Here is a 23,150-nt window from a genome sequence, read left to right as displayed (position 1 = left end):
GGGATTGGTGTGAATTATCAACGCCGATGATCTAATTAGTTCAGGTCCCATTCGGCGCTTGTTACGTAAGTGAACATAAAGTGATTATTGAAATTGTCCCCTCCTGTATGGTTGCTCTTTGACACATAGTCATTTTCATCAATAGAGCTATCAGCTATTTCAATTTTTGGCTGTGGGTTTTGGTTGGTAGGTTTATGTTCACCTACTTGACAGGCTGAGAGTAATATTCATTCACGAGTTTTCAATGTTCCTGAGTCAACAAAAGGATTGCGCGCTATTAGAGCTTGGCTAGATCGTAGAATCGTTCTATTGAAAGTAATTTTCAAACAACCGTTTAAATGGTTCAAGTCGTGCTTAAAGCCGGAGAGATCATAATTAAAATATGAGCCAATGCCTTTAGAATGCATTCTCACCTGGCCTTACAGAGTAAATATTAAATACGTGTAGGATAGATTACACCGTGGGCAATAAAAATCTAATGACAATCCAAATACCTTGGGAATTGTTCCTTTGTGAGAAGCTTTGCATTTTAAATAATTAGACAATCTTAGTTAAAGAGGGGATGGGGGAGTGTTTATCTGAAGCTGAACCTTTTGCAATCTCAATCACACCCAATAACAACCATAGTCAATGTCTAATGAATAGAGTCATAGAGATATACATCGCGGAAACAGACCCTTTGGTCTAACTCGTGCAACAGCCAAAGTTGTGATCCAAATTAGTACTGATATCATCATCGTCGGGGACTCTCGCAACTGACAAAATGGGAAGGAGGGGATGTGGTCCTGCAATTGGAATATAGAGATACAAGAGGAAAGTTGCAACCAGGACTTCGTAACTCATAATCTCTAGATAATTCCGTGTGCAAGTGCGTACAAAAATAGGAAGATAAGATAGATGATTGTGTGGCTGGAAAGATAGTACAAGAGGGAGGACTTTAGATTCCTGCGACACTTGGATAGTTCTGAGGGAGACTGCACATGTACAAGTCAGTTGTAAAAAAAAAGCAATTGCTGGAAAAGCTCAGCAGGTCTGGCAGCATCCGTGCAGAGAAATCAGAGTTAACGTTTCGAGTCTGGTGACCCTTCCTCGGAACAGTCACCGACCCGAAACATTTAACTCTGATTTCTCTGCGCAAATGCTACCAGACCTGCTGAGCTTTTCCAGCAATTGCTGTTTTTGTTTGATTTACAGCACATGCGTTTCTTTCGGTTTTTACAAGCCAGTTGGGTTCCATCTATACAGAGTTGAGACTGAGTACTTTGCAGGGCGTTGTGCTGTCGCTGTTGACTGTTTAGCAATGGTATGGGAACCGAGAGAAAATATTAGGAAAAAGTACTGGAAGAGGCAGACACACTAGAATAGAGAATAGTAAGTAATATGTGAAGTCGGAGAGCAAGGCTGTTAAGGTGTTCTATGTAGGTTTCTGAAAGGTGTTTGATACAATACCACACAACAGACTAGTGAGGAAAGTGAATTAGTGGAATGGGAGATGGTAGCAATATGGATGTAAAATTGATGTAACTGGAAAGAGATTAATAGTAAATGGGTAGTTTTAGGGCTGGAAGAAGGTTTTGCAGTGGAGTACCCCGGCGGTAGGTATTGGGACCATTGCTTTTCCTGATATATAAATGATTTAGGTCTTTGCGTGCGGGGGAAAATTTCAAAGCTGCAGACAAAATTTAAAACCATGTGAAGGATAGTATGAAGTTTAGACATTGAAAGTTGGTAGAAGGAGTGGATAGCTGGCAGTTGAAGTTTACTGCAGAGAACTGAAAAGTAGAGATATGAAAGGACAATATAAAATAAATGACTTTATTCAAAAGATGTTCAGGAACAGAGACCTGGATGTACATGTGCATAAGTCATTAGAAAGAGCAGGTTGTATTCTAGGCTTCATTAATAGAGGAATAGAGTACAAGAGGAGGGAAAACTGTTCGAACCTTTGCTGGGGCATTGCGTATGTTTCTGGGTACCATGACAGAGGAAAGAATTGAATGCATTGGAGTACAGAAGGTTTTTGGGAATGGAACACTGAATGAGAAACTTTGGATATGAGGATAAATTGGAACCATTTTCTTTGGAGGAGAAGGCTGAGGGGTGTTTTAAATAGAGAATTTCAAAATCACGAGGGGTCCTGACAGAGTTGATAAGGAAATAAATTGTTCCTGCTCATTAAAACTGTCCCATCTGGTTCTTGACATTTTTAAGTGTTTTGCAAACGAAGCAATGCAAGAAATAACACTTTTCATAAAGTATAGGGCATTGTTTCTACTTAAATAGTCAGCCAATGTACAGGATGTTCGGAAAAGACAGGAATTTGGCAGTAAGTTAATGGGCTCAGAAGCTAATATGAACACAATGGTTTCAATGGGTTCTTTTCATAGCATAGCAAATTTTGTGATTCTGAATTATGTCTAATCTTTCTACCAATTCAGTTTGTCCAGCTTTTTGCAAGCCATTCAAGAAAAAATATTCTAACTTTAAAAATCTTAGCAACTGCAAATGCCATTTAGGTTTAATGACGCACAAGAAACAGAGTTTTACCCTTCTCCAAATATTATGTTCCCATTTCCAATTAAATGTCGTCTGTGTTACGTTAATTTTATTTTTATTAATTTTTTTTCCCTGATCAACCTGTTCAAAGATGTTATTACACACCTCCGGAGCAGGTGAGACTTGAGCTCAAGCCTCCCTTATCCAGGGCACAGGCACTATCACTGTGCTACAAGAGTGCCCTATCTTTTGTCAGTATCACACAAGTGGATGCCACATCTACATTTGCAAAAGTGGCTATATTTCAAAAGTATTTAAAGGCTTTAATGTACTGAGACCTTTGGTCGTGAAATGTGCTATACAAATGAAATAATATATAACAAAGAACTGCAACAAAATAGAAATTGCTGGAAAATTTCAGCAGATATGGTAAGAAATCAGAGTTAATGGAGTCAAAGAGTTGTCCAGCACGGAAACAGACCCTTCGGTGAATGTTTAGGGTTTCCGAAATTGCTAGAGAAACTCAGCAGGTTTGGCCCGTCAGTAGACTTGAAAATTTGACTCACTCCATAGATGCTGTCAGACTTGTTGAAGTTGGCTTGTAGTTTATATTTTTGCGATATGAATGTAAGATTTCTTTGTTTTTCGTTAGCATAGGTGCTGCTTCCACACTGGTTTGAATGCCTCTTTAGGTGCGCACTGTTGAAACAGTTTGAGGAAGAAACGGTTTGGACATCCCGCCAGATGGAACGTTGGCCCGGGAGTGGGCTGAATGACGTGAGCAATGCTATCTGGCATTCTGCCAAAAAAAACCCTTCCCTCCCCCCCCCCCCCCCCCCCCAAACAATCTTAAAGTTAAAGTCATGCCTCAGTGATCCGAAAGAGAGCAGAGACGTTGGATTCGCCGAGTAGAAAAGGTAGGGCTGCAGTTTTCGTCTCCCTTTACACGATTACCTCCCCACGGATCACCATCCAGACCCATGTTTGTCAGTGGGACGAGAGCCCGGGAGGTGTTGGAGTGGAAGGGGCGGGGCACACCAGCGGGTGGGCGGGGCACCTCTGGTGGTGGTGGTGGTGGTGGTGCGCGCGCTGGGCGGCGATGGACCCAGCGGGCAGGCGGGTGCCAGTGCGCAGGCGCGGCGGTGGCCAGCGAAAAGGGGAGCATTTGGCGGGTTTTAAGAAACGGCTTCCCGGAGTCGGAGCGGGAGAGTGTCTGAGACAAAGGCTCTGTCGGATGTATGAGCAGCGGTTCAGGCAGTTTTTTGTTATTTTATTTCTTTTTTTAAAAAAAAGAAGTCATAACTTTTTCTAGTGTGTCCCGCTTGATGGTGGTCGACCCCCAGGCGATAGTGAGCCTGAGGTAATGGAAGTCCTTGTGGGCCTCTCTCCCCTCCCCATGGCACAGCAGACTTTGTGGTGAGTGACTGACCGACTTGACGCTATATTATCTTAAAAAACACAGATAAAGCTCATTTTGATTTCCGACATCTCCTTTCAGAGAGCGCAATGGTAGAATAACTTAATGTTTGCAATATTTCATATCTTTGACAAAGCTATGCGGGGCAGATAGTTTGTCCTTCGGTGAATTAATAATGAGTGTTGTCTTGCGTCTGGGGCAGTACAACAAAGCCAAAAGTTGTTTTTTTAATTCTTAGAGGCTTATTGAAGTAGAGAATTCTTCAAAACTGGGGCAAATTACGTTTAAATGGGAACTTGTGCATTTATAAACATTGTAAAACATGAATGTTGCAAAGGGCAGGGTGATGGGATAAAAGTTGATTTTTGTTTCCTTCTGAACAAATTGAGCTAGCTGGCTGATATGAATGTCTGAAGGAATGTGCATTTGTAATGAAACCTGCCTTTTAACCTTTGTCAGTAACTTCCCTTTCCAGTTGTCGGCCTACTTTCACATTGGAAGTGATGGATTAAAGTCCTAATCTGGAGATTTAAGTATTTATTAAAAGCTGGCACTCCACTGTAATATTGTGTTATCCTCCTTGGGTGGACCTGATCCTTTGTTGCTTTAAGGAGAAAGTGAGGTCTGCAGATGCTGGAGATCAGAGCTGAAAATGTGTTGCTGAAAAAGCGCAGGTCAGGCAGCATCCAGGGAACAGGAGATTCGACGAATCTCCTGTTCCCTGGATGCTGCCTGACCTGCTGCGCTTTTTCAGCAACACATTTTCAGCTTTGTTGCTTTATGCTGGATTAAAAATAGAAAATCATGACTTTGTACAAAACAAAAATTGCTGGAGAAACTCAACACTTTTGGCAGTATCTCTGCAGACAACGCAAAGTCAATGTTTCATCTGAACTGAAGGGTCACTGGACTTGAAATGTTGACTTTGCTTTACCTTCACAGATGCTGCTAGACCTGCTGGGTTTTTTAACAATAGCTGTCTTTTGTTTTCCAGTATCTGCAGTCTTTGTTTTACTTTCATCATTATGTTACTGTTTGTTTGTGGGACCTTGCTGTGAACAAATTGTTTCCTATACTATACCAGTGAACAGATTCAAATCTTTTCTGTGAAGAGCTTCTGAGGACTTCCTGAAGTTGAGAAATGCATTGTAGAAATGGTAAATGTAAAACCAAGAAAAACTAGTCAATTTATTTCGAGTTTAAAAACTAATAGGAATTTTGAGAGGTCTTTTACACTTGTGACTTTTGAGAAGATTTGTAGCTCAGGTTGAGGTTCAGGTTGTAAGTTTGCTCACTGAGCTGGTAGGTTTGTTCTCAGATGTTTTGTCACCATGCTAGGTAACATCATCATTGAGCCTCAGTTGAAGGGCTGGTGTTCTGTCCCGCTTTTTGTGTGGCTTGGTCTGTTGTGGTGGGTGATATCATTTCTGATCCTTTTTCTCCGAGGTTGATAAATGGGTTCCAAATCGATGCGTTGAATGATGGAGTTTTGGTTTGAATGCCAGAACTCTAAGAATTCCCATCCATGTTTTTTGTTTAGCCTGTCCTAGGATGGATGTGTTGTCCCACTCTAACTGGTGTCCTTCATCTGTGTGTAAGGATGCTAGTGATAGTTGGTCATGTCTTTTGGTGGCTAGTTTCCTGCCTGTCTGTCCAAAGTAATGTTGGTTTCAGGCCTTGCAGAGTGTTTTGCTGGCTGTTGGTACAGGGTCCTTTAGGTTCATCAGTAGCTGCTTCGGTGTGTTTGTAGGCTACCATAATGCCAAGGGATCGTAGTAGTCTGGTCGTCCTCTCTGAGTTGTATGGTAGTGTAGCCTGAGTCTCTGGGCATGTTGTGCTATCTAGTTTGGGTTTGTTGTTTAAGAATTGGTGGAAGGCTCATGCCTGAAACGTCGATTCTCCTGCTCCTTGGATGCTGCCTGACCTGTGCTTTTCCAGCAACACACTTTCAGCTCTGTTTCATGATGACCAAGGTATAATCTACATAGTGGCCCAAAGCTTGCGTTTGATCTTGGGGAGGACTGTTTGTTCTAGTCTTTGCAGAATTGTCTCTGCTCAGTATTCTGATATTGGTGATACCATGAGTGTCCCGTTGATTTGTTTGTAAGTCTTGTCGTTGAAGGTGAAGTGGGTAATGAGGCACAGGTCTACTAGCTTGAGGATAATATCTTTGCTGATGGAGTTGGCGCTGTCTGGTGTTTGTGTACTTGGTTTGTCCAGTAGTGTGATCAGTGTTTCTTTGAGTAAAAAATGAGGTCTGCAGATGCTGAAGATCACAGCTGAAAATGTGTTGCTGGTCAAAGCACAGCAGGCCAGGCAGCATCTCAGGAATAGAGAATTCGACGTTTCGAGCATAAGCCCTTCATCATGCTCAAAACGTCGAATTCTCTATTCCTGAGATGCTGCCTGGCCTGCTGTGCTTTGACCAGCAACACATTTTCATCAGTGTTTCTTTGGCCAAGCTGATGTTTATTGATGTGAATAGGGCCATTACATTGAAGGTGACCATGACTTCGTCCTCTTCTATCTTGGTGTCTTTGTTCAGGAATTCTTGGATGGAGTGGCATGCGTTTTCTACTAGGTATTCCAGTTTACGGTGAAGTTCCTTTGCTTGTCCGAATGTCAGTGTGCCGGCAAGTGAGACTATGGGTCTGAGGGCGGCTCCTGGTTTGTGTATCTTAAGTAATCCATAGAAATGGGATATGTTAGATCTATTGGGTTTCATAGGCAAAATCTTTTCCTCGGGGTCGGGGAGTCCAGAACTAGAGGGCATAGGTTTCGGGTGAAAGGGGAAAGACATAAAAGAGACCTAAGGGGCAACTTTTTCACACAAGTATGGAATGAGCTGCCAGAGGAAGTGATGGAGGCTGGTACAATTGCAACATTTAAGAGGCATTTGGATGGGTAAATGAATAGGAGGGGTTTGGAGGGACATAGGAGCCGGGTGCTGGCAGATGGGACTAGATTGGGTTGGGATATCTGGTCTGCATGGACGAGTTGGACCGAGGGGTCTGTTTCCATGCTGTACATCTCTATGACTCTAACTGTAGAGGATGCCTTGGTCATCATAAAGTGAATGTCCTTACTGGCATAACTTTCACCAAAGAGGAGGAAAACAACAACAGGCCCCAACCCCACCCCCCACCCGATATCACCGTGGAACAAATAGTCAATTGAGAACTACAGACCAGCGTCTACAGGAAAACAGCAGATAGTCAACTACAGGAGCAATCATCCCAACGCCCACAAGTGCAGCTGCATCAAGGCATTATTTAAACAGGCTACAACACAGCAGCAGCACCCAGGAACTGAGCAGCAGAAGAAAAACACCTATACAATATATACAGAACAACGGGTACTTGATGAGCACAGTTTGCCGATTCTTAAACAACACACCCAAACCAGAAAACACAACGTGCCCAGAGACTCGGGCCACACTACCATGCATCCAAGACATCTGAGAGGACAACCAGACTACTCTGACCCCTTGGCATTATGGTAGCCCACAAACCTACCAACACACTGAAACAGCTACTGATGAACCTAAAGGACCCTTTACAAACAGCCAGCAAAACAAATGTCAGATGCAAAATACTCCAAGGCTTGAAAAAAAAACACTACTTTGCATAGACAGGCAGGAAACTAGCCACCAGGATACAAGAGCACCAACTAGCCACCAAAAGATATGACCAACTATCACTCGTATCCTTACACACAGACGAAGAAGGATGCCACCAAGTGGGACAATACATCCACTGTAGGACAAGCTAAACAAAGACATGGATGGGAATTCTTGGCATTCAAACCGGGACTCCATCAATCAACACATCAATTTGGAACCCAATTACCAACCTCTGAGAAAAAGAACAGAAATGGTATCACCCACCATAACAGACCAAGACACACAAATAGAAAGTGGGACAGAACACCAGCCCTTTAACGGAGGCTCACTGATGATGTTGACAAAACATCTGAGAATGAACCTACCAGCTAAGTGAGGAAACTTAGACACTGAGGTCTTTTATATTGCTGATTCCTTTTTGAGTAAAAGGAAATAGTGAAACAATAAGACTTTTTTTGGTTGTGAATTTGCATCACCAAGGTTTATAATTATATGTTCGGTCTTGAAGTAATTTAACAATATTTCTGAGTACCAACTGCATCAGTAGTTTGTCTTGTTGGTCTTTGATTAAATTGTAAACAAAATAATTGTGTAGAAATACTTAATTAAAATTATTTGGTAGGAGAAAATAGTTATGAATTGTTTTTTTTAGATGCTATCATCCAGAAAGCACTGATATATCTTATATAGATTTTCTTCCCCAAATGTATTCTTTTAAAATTCATAAACAAGTGTTGACTTTAACAGTTCTGTGCTTTTCTTGCCATTGAATCTTAAAAATTTAAAAGTTGACCCATAGAATCCAGAAGACATCAAGATTTTTTAAGTAGAATCCCTACAGTGTGGAAGCAGGCCATTTGGCCCATTGCGTTCATGCCGACCCTCCGAAAACTGTTCCACACCCCCAACCCTATCCCTGCAACTCTGCATTATCCATGGCTAATCCATCTAGATCTGCACATGCCTGGACACCAAGGGCAATTTAGCAATCTACCTAACCGATACATCTTTGGACTGTGGGAGGAAACCCATGCAGACGTGGGGAGAGTGTCTGTTTGAAGTTTGCGCAGTCTTCCAAGGATCGAATTGAACCTGGGTCCCTGGTTCTGTTACGCAGCACTGCTAACCGCTGAAGCATCATGCTGCCCCTTTTTGTTTTTTTTTTATGGTTTACAGTTTGCTGTCATGTACAGCACGGAAACAGACCCTTCAGTCCAACTCGTCTGTGCCAACTAGATATCCTAAATTAATCTAATCCCATTCACTAGTGCTTGGCCCATATTCCTCTTAAACCCTTTCTATTCATATACCCTACCAGGTGTCTTTTAAATGTTTTAATTGTACCAGCCTCTACCACTTCCTCTGACAGCACATTCTATAGATGCACTACCCTTTGCATGAAAAATTTGTCCCTTAGGTCCCTTTAAAATCTTTCCCCTCTCACCCTAAACCTATGCCCTCTAGTTCTGGCCTCCCCCACCCCAGGGAAAAGACCTTGTATATTTACTCGATTGATGCCCCTCATGACCTCATAAACCTCTATAAGGTCACCCCTCAGATTCCGACGCTCAGAAAACAGCACCAACCTATTCAGTCTCTCCCTATAGCTCAAACCCTCCATTCCTGGCTACATCCTTGTTCACAACATCCTTCCTATAAGAGGGAGACCAGAAATGCCCACACTATTCCAAAAGTGGCCTTGCCAATATTCTGTACAGCTGCAACATGACCTCCAAACTCCTATACTCAATGCTCTGACCAAGAAAGGCAAGGATACTAGACGCCTTTTCCATTATCCTATCTACCTGCAACTTCACTTTCAAGAAACTATGAACCTGTACTCCAAGGTCTCTTTGTTCAGCAACTCTCCCCAGACCTTACTATTGTGTATAAGTCCTGCCTTGGTTTCCAAAATGCAGCAGCTCACGTTTATCTGAATTAAACTCCATCTGCCACTCTTTGGACCATTGGCCCATCTGATCAAGATCCCATTTTACTCTGAGGTATCCACTTTCACTGTCCATTACACCTCCAAACTTCCTAACTGTACCTCCTATGTTTGCATGCAAATCATTTATATAAATGACAAAAAGCAGTGAACCCAGCACCAATCCTTGTGGCACACCACTGGTCACAGGCCTCCAGTCTGAAAAACAACCCTCCCAACCACCCCTTATCTTCTACCTTTGCCAGATTAGACTTCATCTGTTCCTGGCCATGTATCGGTACTGCTTTCAGAAAGCTGTTTCTGCATCAGTTCCGAAGGTCTAAACGTGCTAGCCTCTTCACCTCCCTTCTGATCTTAATTATAATTTTAGAGCCTGCTTTATCTTCGCTTGCTGGCAGGGATATTGCATAGTTTTGATTTATTTCGCGTAGAAAGAAACATGACGTTGGTCCGTGTTCAAAACAAATTTCTGTCTAGTAAATTGACCTTTGATAAACTAGAAGGAAGAATAGTACTACACCTGAGCAGAGTTAATATAAATCAAGTTAGAATTAACTAGCTTCATCTTCCTTCCACAAGTTAAGTTAACCTTACTAATTGCTGTTTTAGCTCTAACTCACACTGAGTGCTTGCATGAATCTCTAATTCATGATATGCTTTCTTCTCATATATGCTTATAGTAGTGAAGAATTGGATGACCCCTCACAGGATTTGGATTTCGATATTCCAGACAATAAAGATGCAAATAAGTTCTTCAAAGTCAAATGGTCTTCGGAAGAGGTATCTGCTCTGAAACAAATGTTGTTTTATTTTTTAAAAAGCAACAAATATACTAAAATACCATCCATTGTAAAATTTTAATGCCTGGTACCCCAGAAAGGCAATGACATAGTTTCTATCAACTGAAGCATACTGTGCCATGTTTTGAAGTTATTTTTTGAATCTGAAGTAAAGAGCATCTACAGAACTGTGGAGTATCTTTCATTGATAACCTGTCTGTTTGGAAAGAAATCCAACTCTTGGATTGTAATGGATTGATATTACTAAAAACATTCAAAGATTCTCTTATTGCTGTTTTAAAACTTACCATGGACTCTCTAGTCAGGTATTGAGTCCAGGTATTGTTCCCAATTTTTTTAGGGCCCTAAACTTCTTACTCTTTCAGGACTGCTGATTTTATGTTTGTATCAGAATATTTGAACACACACACACGCAGGTTCAAGAACAGCTTCTTTGCTGCCCTTATTAGACCTATGAATGGACTCTCTGACTTCAAATACAACTGATCTTGTTAATGTTGATCTTGCCTTGCATGGCGTGACCTGTGTGCTTTACGCTGTCCAAGTTTCTAGTTCACCCTATGGTTGATCCTTGATTGTCATGATCTGCCTGTACTGCTCACAAACAGATTTTCTCTGTACCTACGTACACGTGACAATAAATTAAATCAATCAATTTCTGAAAATCCATCGGAAAGGAAGGGTTAGAATTTAATGAGCATCAAATCTGTTCTTTCAGTAAGAGCAATGTGCAGCGTGCTCCATTTGTACTGGATGAAGCAGTAACAGCATCAGATTCTCATAGTGGATTTGGAAGGGATCTGCAGTGGAAAAATTAAGGATCTCTAAGGCATTGATGTTTCCAAGTATGAATGTCAATCTTCAAGCATGTGTCACCGAAACCATGCAGCATATCAGCAGTAAAAATAGCCATGGTGACTGCTGAAAAGAGAGAATTTTTGACATGAGTATTTCATTTACTTGGATACCGTTGTGCACAACAATCAAACATTGTGATCATTGTATCAGGCTGTTCAGTTTTTTTCACTTTAATTCGATTTTTGATTAGATTCCCTACAGTGTGGAAACATGTATTTCAACAAATTCACTTATTATACCCAATGCAGCTGCTTACATGCTGATTCTCAACCGTACTGAAGCATGTGTCAGGGCCTCGATAGGTTGAAAGCAGAGTAGTTTGATTGACTTTCTGCTGGTTTGTGATGCCATCTACTGCTTTGCCTTATCTGCTGCAGCAAACTCAAACAGGTTTTAGAATTCAAGTTTCTAAAATACTGGCAGTGGGTATGCTGGTCAGTTGTAGATATTGTTAATTATCCTGTTCAGACATGTTATGACACACGACTGGTCCAGATGGGACCGGTAGAGATGCTACCACTGCACCAGAGTAACCTGTTAAAGGGGTCACTCTTTCTTTTGTTTAAAAAAATTTTGTTAATGGTATAAATGGCCTGAATGATAAAATCTATTAATGGAAGCATTTCATGTAGTTCTTGGAAAAAGAAACATGAATGCACTGATTGTCATTGATTCTATATAGTAAATAGGTTTATTGTAGAGCTTTGAGGAAATTGCTATCTTTTAAAGTAACTTATTAAACACGCTCCAAATCTAGTTTAATGCTCTTATACAAATTATTCTAATTTTAGTGTAGAAACATAATCTGTCAGTTTAATTGGTTTGAATCTTTGTGGCACAAAGCCCTATAACCTATATAAAAGTTGCAAGAAGCATCACACTATCTACAACAGGGTATTAATGACATTATAATGTTTAAGTTAAACTTTTTGCTTTCATATAGGATGAAAAATTGAAGAAGCTGGTAAATCAATATGGCAAAAATGACTGGAGATTTATAGCAAGTAATTTTTCTGTAAGTATCTGAGCTTTGACTTCTGAGGGTAATCGTTCTTTTTCTGGTTCTTGAGTAAAGCTGATTTACAACCTACCTTCCTGTTATTGGCATAGTCAAAACGTTACACAAGCAGATGCACCCCATAAAGTTTTAGACTCATATTTGAGTGCTGTGAACAAGCAGAGGTAAAATGGGGAAAAAAAACTAGCAGTTCAAATGGACGAGCTTAGCCTCTGCTCATATACAAAAAAAAAACCACCTGTGCAAAAAAAAGGACTACATTTTCTTGTTGCAGATCATTGAAGAACAATACAAACCCTCCACTTCTTGGGAAGAAGTATGTGATCACTAATTTTTATAGAATTGCTGCCTGCAGGTCAGGTAATAGGCTCATCAGTATTCAGTTTGTTGGTTAACTTTGGAACTTTGATTTTATTTATGCATATTGTCAGCCTTTGCTATTGTGGAACAAGCCTGCTTAGCCCCAATGATTTTTGACAGTGCTGGTATCACAGTCTTTAATACATCCACAGGACTTTGCAATCTTGTTTCTTGGCCTTAGAGTTGCAGGTTCCCATACCAGGCAATGCTACTTGGGGGCGTACGCATATTTTTACAAAATTCTAGATTAGAATGTGATCATGCTGATATACCTTACATGCTTTGTGTTAACACTATTTTCAGCACTAACCTTTTGAAAAATAATTTGTGCTGCTGGTTTTAATGCATGTGATTTGAAAATGTTGACATTTGTAGCAATTTTTTTTGTTCAAAAATATTATTCAAATATCCCACAGTTTCCCCATTGAAGCTGTCACAGGTTGAACTACGTTTTAGTTGCATTTAAATTATTTCTGGTTTTGAAAATCTTGTTTTAACCTCATTTTGTCAATGACTGAAATATACTGCAGGTTGATTAATATTTCAAAAGGTTAGACTAACATTTTACTATCAGACGATTGAATTTTTTTTGTATAATTAAAGTGGGTGATAGGTGGATGCAGGAAATGAGAAAAGAAATCCAAAGTCATGAAAATCATGTGCCCAAATCAGATAGTAGCAGAACGTTGAAGATGAATGGGATTTCATTGCTGAAATTGTTCCCTAAAATATGTTGCATTTTGGAAGTGGGGAAAAGGCAAAGGTGAAAAGGTTGCAATTGAAATAAGGGAGGCTCAATCGCAGAGCTACAGTAAATCTAGTATCCTATGGGTAGAACAGAAATGTTGGAAAATTATCACTCAATTTACATATTGGCCTCCTATAGTGGAGAAGCAAATTGAATGTTGTATATAGTGTACTAGATTAGAGGAACTGCACATGAATCCTTGTGTGTATTTGGCACATGAGCTGTTAATTTTTTTTCCCACAGCCAGATTGGAAAGTCATAAGGGAAGAATGGCCAACTGTGGAGTCAATAGAATGTTGGATGAGGGTATTGTAAAAGAACAGTGCTCCCAAAGAAATGTTTTGAAAGTGAGAAAAATGAGGCTGTCAGTGGGATAATTGGTTATGTGGGAGAAAAGTTGAGGACAGCGTGACATCTGTGGATGAGAGAGAATATGATCTGTGAAAATGATTTCTTTTAATTGACATATTTTTGTTCAACTTCTACAGAGTCTTGCTTAAGGACCCAAGCTCAAAGTACTAGGCTATGTATTATCGCCTAAAGATGCCACTGTCTTTCCATAATTTGAAATGTGTTCAGTCTTACTATTGAAGGGGATATGGTGTCCATCAAAGTGCATAATTGTTTTGAATAACATCAAACTACAGAACAACCTCGAATATCCGAACGGAACAGGCAGGGAGTATTTTGTTCGGATAACTGTTTGGATAACATTTTTACGGGATCTTGAGATCTTGTTCGGATAATCTGAAATTCAAATATTTGACATTTGGATAACCGAGGTTGTTCTGTATACCCATTATTGGACATTTAAATGTATTTGAGCAAATCATTTTAATAACCTGTAAAGTTGAATTTTTTGGTTTAATTTTGTTTAGATTGCTTCCTATTTTAGGGGAAAAGTGGATTTTGAACTGGCGACCGACTGCTTGATACTCTTAGATTTTAATGTAACTTTTATAAGTATAGCTTATTTTCACAAAGTTAGTGTGTTTTCTAAATTCTCTTAAGGATTTGCTTTAATAGTGGCTTAGATTTGATTTTTGAGGAAGCTTTTATGGATAAAGGGAAGACTCGTGTTGCATAGATTTTGATAAAAAACTTTAGTACATCTGAGATAATAGTAGAAGGAACATGATATACAGAAATTAATCAAAAGAAATTTGCAGGGATGTGGAGTTGGAAAAGAACAGGGATGTGATAAGTGATGCTTAGGAGAATTTGTGACCCTTATGAAGATATAGATTTAATGCAGTTGGTAAATCTCCACTGTGTAGTCAAGTTACTTCTCCAACATCAAGCTATAAATGAGCTGTCATGCAATTTAACAGATAAAATCCATTCTATTCTTTTTATAATTCAAAAAAATCCAATTTCACTCCATTGTTCTTTGTGCATGCTTTGTCGAATTGAACCTTTATTAAGCACAAATCCTGGTCAACATAAGCTGAACTTGCCAAAATTGTTTGCTTACCTCCTAAAATCAGCTGTCTCTTTTGGTCTGTCTTCATAATGATGCAGAAACGTTTACCCATTCTTTTGTTACTTTCAGGTTTTGACTTTTAGAACATAGAACAATACAGCACAGAACAGGCCCTTCTGCACACGATGTTGCGCCGTTTTGCAATGCTTTCCTCACTTTCTCTCCAAGTACACTCTACATAAACCCCAACATATTCAAACTTTACCATAATCCTATATTACATTATATTGCAGTCACCAATCAGGTTGATTGAATGTCTGGAAGAGATGCATAGTGGAATGCTATCCTTGTACATGTAGGAACTGGCTCTTTTTTTAAAAAAAAATTGATAATGCTGCTGAGAGGTAACAAATAAATGGGAATAGGAAGAAACCAGGATGGAATCTTGAATTTTAGCAGAAGTCACCTTGGAGTGAATGAAGCTGATTTTCCTGTCTCGTGTGTAATTTTTTTTTTGTTTTGTATCTGTTATAATTTGACTTTGTTACAGAACCGAACTGATCTTCAGTGCCAACACCGATGGCTGAAGGTTCTGAATCCAGAGCTTGTGAAAGGACCGTGGACAAAGGAAGAAGATCAGAAGGTAAAAGTGTGAAAATGGATGAAGTTGCAAACTTTTTATAGGTACCATGAATCTAGGAACGTACAAAATAGGAGTCGAAGTAGGACATTTTGACCCTTGAGCCTGAATGACTGGAGCTATTTGTATTTAGCATTCTACATTCCTAGCAACCCCTGATAACTTTTAATTCCCTTGTGTATTTGTTTCTAATTTTTACCTGCACTTGTACAAAAGCAATGACATCATTTTGAGGCAGAAAGTTTCAAAAGTCTCAATCCTCAGGAATTGTTTCTTTGTTTCTCGTAAAAGTGTATCCCCTGGATCTTGGTTTGCTCGTCAGGTGAAACATCCTTTCCATATCCAACTTGTCAAAACCACTCAGAATCTTGCATACCTCAGTCAAGTTATTCTCTCATTCTCCTAAACTCCAGTGAAAATAAAACCCAGCCACTCCTCATAAGACAACACACTAATTAGTGGTATCAATCTCGTAAGCCTCCTCAGAATCACATCGAACCCATTTGTACCTCATTCAAGTAAGGAGACCAGAACTACAAACAGTATTCATGATGTGGTCTCAACATTGTCTTCTATAACTGAAGCATAATATCCTTACTTTATGCTCAATTCCTGTCATTTATGAAGGATAGTATTGCTTGAGCTACCTGCATGCTAAGCTTTTGTGACTTGTGCAGTAGGATACCTAGATGCCCCTGAACCTTGGACTTTTGCAACTGTTCCGTAAAGTAATGCACTTTTCAAAATCAAAACCTCCACTTTCCAGATTTTTACCTATTTATATCCATTTGCGTTTTTCTTATGGCCACTTCGCAGCATACGTTCTCCTATTTTTGTATCATTAGTAGATTTAATTACCATGCTTTCACTCTCTTTTCTCATCAAACTCGTTGGTATAAATTGTAAGAAGGTGAGGCCCCAGCACGACTCCCTGCAGGATTTGTCACATCCTACCATTTGGACAAGAACCCACTTGTGTACAATTTTATGCATACCAATCAACTTTCTATCCATACTTGTATGCTGCCAGTACACCATGAGCTCCTACTTTGCCACCTTTTACGTGGCACCTTGTCAAATACCTCCTGGAAATCCAAGTACAATGTGTCTTTAGGCTTCCTTTTACCCACAGTGAAGGTTACTCCTTCAACAAAATCCAGTAAGTTGGTTAACATGATTTCTTTCACCATAAGCTTGATCCTGATTTCTTTATATCTCTAGCTAACATGTTTAAAACGCCATATTCTAAACAGGTTACTAGTTCAAAGTTTGTGCAAAGATTTATAGCTCTGGTGCTAGTTGTTGTGGCTGTGCGTATGTTTGCCAAGCTGGGAAGTTGATTTGCAGACATTTCTTTCCCTGCTTAGGTGATGTCTTCAGTGCTTTGGAACCTCCTGTGAAGCACTGCTGTACTGTCTGTTCTGGAATTTATTTGGTTCCGTTTCTGGTTGTTGGTTCCAGTTGTTCATTATAGTGGCTGGTATATTGGGTCTCAGTCAATGTGCTTATTGATGGAGTCCGTGGCCGAGTGCCATGCTTCTAGAAATTCTTTGGCTGTCCTATGTTCAGCTTGGATAATACAATTATCATAGGACTAGTTGAATTTGTGGTCCTTGTCATCTACATGTATGGCTACTAGGAACAGCTGGTCGTGGCGTTTAGTGGCTAGTTGGTGTTTGGGTGAGGATTGCTCATTGTTGTGCCCAATATCGTGTTTCGTTCCAGTCTTTGCATGGAATCTTGTAAATTACATTTGTCTTGCACATGATGGGTATGGAGTCTTCTATTCTGGTGAGTTGTTGTCTGAGCATGGCTGTTGGTTTATGGGCTGTCATGAACTTGAATCATCAGAGAAGTCTGGCTGTCAGTTCCAAGACAACTTTTTTTTAAATTTGAGATAGTGTGGCTAGTGACCAGCTGTTCCTTGTAACCATACACACAGTTGAAAAGGACCTCAAATTCAACTAGGACAGCACAATTATCATAGGACAGCCGGAGAATTTCTAGGAGCATGGCACTCTGCCACACCCTCCATCAACAAGCACATTGACCTACACCTTATTTACCAGCCACTTCAACGATCAACCAGAACTGGCAATCGGAAGCAATAGCAGCACCAGAACCAAATAAATTGCAGAAGACCGTATAGCAGCACTTCAAAGGAGGCTCCAAAGAACTGAATGTCATCTAGACAGAAGTGAAACATCTGCAAAGCAATTTTCCAGCTTGGCAAACATACCCACAACTACAACAATCAACATCCAAACTACAAACCTTTACACAAACCTTGAAAACCTACGGGCAAGAGACACTAAGACAAGCAAAGAAATGGGAGTACTGTGCCAACCGCCTAAGCGCTACCTACGAACAACTGTGATTCCTACGTGGGTGCCGCAAGAATCAAATACTACCACCCTGTGTCAGGTAAACACCACCAATCAACAACCACAAGCCAGGGAAGTAGTCAGACAAAAATGGCCTTGGGATTATCCAGATTATGATTATGATGCACACAACAGACTATACAGGTACAGAGAAGATTTTGCATGCCACAAAATCGTTAATTTCAAAAACAGCCAATCAGGAGTGGAACATGACAATCGAACAGGCCATCACCATAAGACAGAACAGAACCACATACAGAAAGAGAACGGCACTACAGGACAAAGTAACTAAGCTAACCAACAGCAGAGAAGACAACATAACGCATACCTGATTTACAAACCTCTCCAACAGCTTACAGAAACCTAAAAAGTCATACTACAAGGGATTCGACTACAACCCCAGGGATGCAAAAACAACAACTATCTAGTTGCACTGGAATGTATACTCCAAACTAACCAAAGAAACACAGCAAAGTCAGACAAACTATTGTATCCTTACTAACAAAAGACAAACAAGCAATCTCAACATCAAAGAGAAAAGCCCTAAGAACACTCAAAAATGATAACATAATCATAGTACCAGTGGACAAGGGCAGAATGATGCTTATCATGGACAAGACTGAATATATTCAGAAAGCGGATAAACTACTTGCAGATACTGACACATACCTACAGAGGGAGTGTGACCCCACACCATAGCTAACCAATAGAGTAAACAACACACTATGGAACCTTCAAAAAACAGACTAATAACAGGGTTGACCTACAAAGGATGAAAAAAAAAGCAACAACACCCTAAAGTTTCACAGATTACCCAAAGTACACAAACCAAACACTCCACTTAGACCCATTGTGGCACTCCCAGGAATGCCATCACATAAACTTGAAAAAGAATTCAAACAAAAGCTACAACCTCTTAGCGGATCCAAACACTCATACAATCATCACAAGAATTCCTGGACAACACAAACATTGACAAGGATGAAGCAATGCTTTCATTTGATGTAACGACACTGTTCACTTCAATTGACAAAATTCGAGCCAGAGAGACCATACCCAACCTCCTGGACAAGCAGAACAGACAACACGACAGGGAACCTACCAACAAAGACTGCATGCTCAAACTACTAGACCTGTGCTTGACGACACACTTCACATTCAACAACCAAATTGATCAACAGATCAATGGAACACCCTATGGGCTCACCCTTAATAGCAGAAGCAGTGATGCAAAGATTGGAATAATCCAACCCAAATCCTACCACAAATCCAACCCAAAATCTGGATCAGATATGTAGACGACACTTTTGTTATCATTTAAGAGAACAGAAATTGAGAACACTGGATTGTCAGCACCATACTCACAAGGATTAGGTTTACAAGACAGGAGGAAACCAACAATCGACCCCCATTCCTGGATGTCCTAGAGTCATAGAGATGTACAGCATGGAAACAGACCTTTTGAGCAAACTCATCCATGCTGACCTGATAGCCCAACCCAATCTAGTCCCACCTGCCAGCACCCATCTCATATCCCTTTCAACCCTTCCTATTCATATACCCATCCAGATGCCTTTTAAATGTTGCAATTATACCAGCCTCCGCAATATCCTGTGGCAGCTCATTCCTCTGTGTGAAAACGTTGCCCCTCTGGTCTCTCTTTTTTTTTAATATATCTTTCCCCTCTCACCCTAAACCTATGCCCTCTAGTTCTGGATTGCCCACAACCCAGGGAAAAGACCTTGTATATTTATCCTATTCATACACCTCATGATTTCATAAACCTCTATAAAGTAACCTCTCAGCCTCCAACGCTCCAGGGAAAACTGCCCCAATCTATTCAGCCTGTCCCTAGAGCTCAAATCCTCCAATCCTGGCAATACCCTTGTAAATCTTTTCTGAACCCTTTACAAGTTTCACAACATCCTTTCAATAGGAAGGAGACCAGAAGTGCACGCAGTATTCCAAAAGCAGCCTAATCGATGTCCTGTATAGCTGCAACATGACCTCCCAACTCCTGTATTCAATGCTCTGACCAATCAAGGAAAGCGTACCAAATGTCTTCACTGTCCTATCTACCTGCGACTCCACTTTGAAGGAGCTATGTACCTGCACTCCAAAGTCTCTTTGTTCAGCAACACTCCCTAGGATCTTACCATTAAGTGTATAAGTCCTGCTAAGATTTGCTTTCCCAAAATGCAGTACCTCGCATTTATCTAAACTAAACTCATCTGCCACTTTTCAACTTCTTGGCCCATCTGATCAAGATCCCATTGTAATCTGAGGTAACCTTCGCTTTCCACTACACCTCTAAATTTGGTGCAATCTGCAAACTTAGCAACTACACCTCTTAAGCTCCCATCCAAATCATTTATATAAGTGACGAAGAGAAGTGGACCTAGCACCAATCCTTGTGGCACTCCACTGGTCACAGGCCTCCTGTCTGAAAAACAGCCCTCCACCACCGGCCTCTATCTTCTACCCTTTGAGCCATTTCTGTATCCAAATGGTTACTTCTCCCTGTATTCCATGAGTTCTAACCTTGCTCACCAGTCTCCAGTGGGAAACCTTGTCAAATGCCTTACTGAAGTCCATCTGCCCTCATCAATCCTCTTTACTACTTACTCAAAAAACTAAATCAAATTTGAGACATGATTTCCCACGCACAAAGCCATGTTGACTATCCCTAATCAGTCCTTGCCTTTCCAAATGCAAGTACATCCTGTCCCTCAGGATTCCCTCCACCAACTTGCCCACCACTGACGTCAGGCTCACCGGTCCGTAGTTCCCTGGCTTGTCCTTATCACCTTTCTTAAATAGTGCCATCACGTTAGTCAACCACAAATCTTCTGGCAATTCACCTGTGACTATCGATGATACAAATATCTCAGCAAGGGGCCCGGTAATCACTTCCCTAGTTTCCCACAGAATTCTAAGATACACCTGATGAGCTCCTGGGGATTTATCCATTTCCTTGCGTTTCACGACATCCAGCATTTGTTCCTCTGTAATATGGACATTTTTCAAGATATCACCATCTATTTCCCTATATCCTATATCTTCTATGTCCTTTTCCACTGTAAACCCTGATGCAAAATATTCATTTAGTATCTCCTGTGGCTCCATCCAAAAGCCACCTTGCTGATCTTTAAGGGATCCTATTCTCCCCCTAGTTATTCTTTTGTCCTTAATGTATTTGTAAAAACCCTTTTGAATTCTCCTCAACTCTTTGCCAAAGCTATCTCATGTCCCCTTTTTGCCCTCCTGATTTCCCTCTTAAGTATACTGCTGCCTTTATACACTTCTAAGGGTTCACTCGATCTATCCTGTCTATACCTGACATATGCTTCCAGCTTTTTCTTCACTAAACCCTCAGTTTCTTTAGTCATCCAACATTCCCTACGCCTACTTGGCTTTCCTTTCAGCCTAACAGGAATATACTTTCTGTGGACCTTTTTTCCATCTGCCTCTTTACCTGCGAACATCTGCCCCCAGTCAGTTTTCAAAAGTTCTTGCCTAATACTGTCAATTGGCCTTTCTTCAATTTAGAACTTCAACTTTTAGATCTGGTCTATCCTTTTCCATCACTATTTTAAAACTAATAGAATCATGGTCGCTGGCCCCAAAGTGCTCCCCCACTGAAAGCTCAGTCAACTGTCCTGCCTTATTTCCCAAGAGTAGGTCAGGTTTTGCACCGTCTCTTGTAAGCACATCCACATACTGAATCAGAACATTTTCTTGTACACACTTAACAAATTTCTCTTTATCTCAACTCTTAGACTGGGACTGCCATAGTGTTATGTTTGGAAAGTTAAAATCCCCTACCATAATCACCCTATTATTCTTAACAGATAGCTGTGATCTCCTTACAAATTTGCTACTCAATTTCCCTCTGACTATTAGATGGTCTACAATACAATCCCAATAAGGTGATCATCCCTTTCATATTTCTCAGTTCCACCCAGATAACTTTCCTGGTTATCTTTTCCAGGAATATCCTCCTTTCAGTACAGCTGTAATCCCTTATCAGAAACGTCACTCCCCCTACTCTCTTGCATCCCTTTTTGTCCTTCCTTTAACATATGTATCCTGGAACATTTAAGCTGCCAGTCCTGCCCATCCCTGAGCCATGTTTCTGTAATTGCTGTGATATCCCAGTCCCATGTTCCTAACCATGCCCTGAGTTCATGTGCCTTCCCTGTTAGGCTTCTTGCATTGAAATAAATGCAGTTTAATTAATCAGTCCTACCTTTGTTTTTTGCTTTGTCCGTGCCTGCCCTGACTGACTCCCTTTCTCAACTGTACTAGTCTCGGATTGATTTTTTTTCTCACTATCTCCCTGGGTCCCCCCACCTTACTAGTTGAAATCCTCCCAAGCAACTCTAGCAAATCTCCCTGCCAGTGTATTGGTCCCCTTCCAGTTCAGATGCAATCTGTCTTTCTTGTAAAGGTCACTTCTACGTCAGAAGAGATTCTAATGATCCAATAATGTGAATTCTTCTGCCATGTACCAGCTCCTCAGCCATTCATTCATCTGCTCTATCCTCCTATTCCTGCCCTCACGAGCTTGTAGCACTGGGAGTAATCCAGATGTTATTACTCTTGAGGACCTCCTTTTTAAATTCCTGCCTAACACTCTCTCAATTCTCCTTACAGAATCTCATCCTTTTCCCTTCCTATGTCTTTGGTTCCAGTGTGTACAGTGAACCTCCTGCTGGGCCCTCTTCCCCCTTGAGAACATTCTGCACCCTCTCTGAGACATCCTTGATCCTGGCACCAGAGAAGCAACACATCATTATGATTGTTCGCTGCTGGCCGCAGAACAGATAACCCCGCAACTTCATCTGTGGATGCCTAATAGACAAACAGTCTGAGTAATGGTTTATGTGCCGACCTAATTGGGATGAGAAGTGGAAAGGTTGAATAAAATCACCTGGCTTTTTTCCCTTATTGCTGCAGATAGGTGCAGCAATGTTGGTTGAGGGCTGAGATCAGGTTGCATGTGTAGGAAAATTTGAAAGAAATGTACAAATGTATTAAGTTAGTGCATTAAATATAGCAGGGTGAATGAACTGACCTTTGATTCCTATTGTTTCATTTTAGGTAATTGAATTAGTTCAGAAACATGGGCCAAAACGTTGGTCATTGATTGCAAGACATCTAAAAGGTAGACTTGGCAAACAATGCCGTGAGCGCTGGCACAATCATCTCAACCCTGAGGTTAAGAAGTCATCTTGGACTAAAGAGGAGGACAAGATTATTTATGAAGCACACAAGGTCCTTGGTAACCGCTGGGCAGAGATTGCAAAACTGCTACCAGGGAGGCAAGTGTTCCATTGGGTTTTGTCACCAATGTGCTAGGAATTAACATTTCTTTTAGCTTGTTTTCTATTGGATTAAAAATTAGTAAGAGCCAATGGGTACTTGGATTGCTAC

The 23,150-nt window shown here is 40.6% G+C and overlaps 1 protein-coding gene across 3 annotated transcripts in view; it reads left to right on the top strand.

The window, feature by feature from the left end:
- Positions 1 to 3,658: 3,658 nt before the first annotated feature.
- Positions 3,659 to 23,150, top strand: part of mybl2b (v-myb avian myeloblastosis viral oncogene homolog-like 2b) — a 51,531-nt gene continuing 32,039 nt past the window's right edge. For all 3 annotated transcript variants that reach the window (XM_060836120.1, XM_060836119.1, XM_060836118.1), the window contains exons 1-5: positions 3,659 to 3,912; positions 10,164 to 10,263; positions 12,085 to 12,156; positions 15,241 to 15,333; positions 22,818 to 23,038. In XM_060836120.1, coding sequence (XP_060692103.1) covers positions 3,860 to 3,912; positions 10,164 to 10,263; positions 12,085 to 12,156; positions 15,241 to 15,333; positions 22,818 to 23,038 — 539 coding nt within the window. In that variant the 5' untranslated portion in view covers positions 3,659 to 3,859. The remainder of the gene's footprint in view (positions 3,913 to 10,163; positions 10,264 to 12,084; positions 12,157 to 15,240; positions 15,334 to 22,817; positions 23,039 to 23,150) is intronic.

This window comes from Hemiscyllium ocellatum, chromosome 15, assembly GCF_020745735.1.
Source record: "Hemiscyllium ocellatum isolate sHemOce1 chromosome 15, sHemOce1.pat.X.cur, whole genome shotgun sequence".
Classification (NCBI taxonomy): Eukaryota; Metazoa; Chordata; class Chondrichthyes; order Orectolobiformes; family Hemiscylliidae; genus Hemiscyllium; species Hemiscyllium ocellatum.
This window is presented reverse-complemented; position numbering and strand designations above follow the sequence as displayed.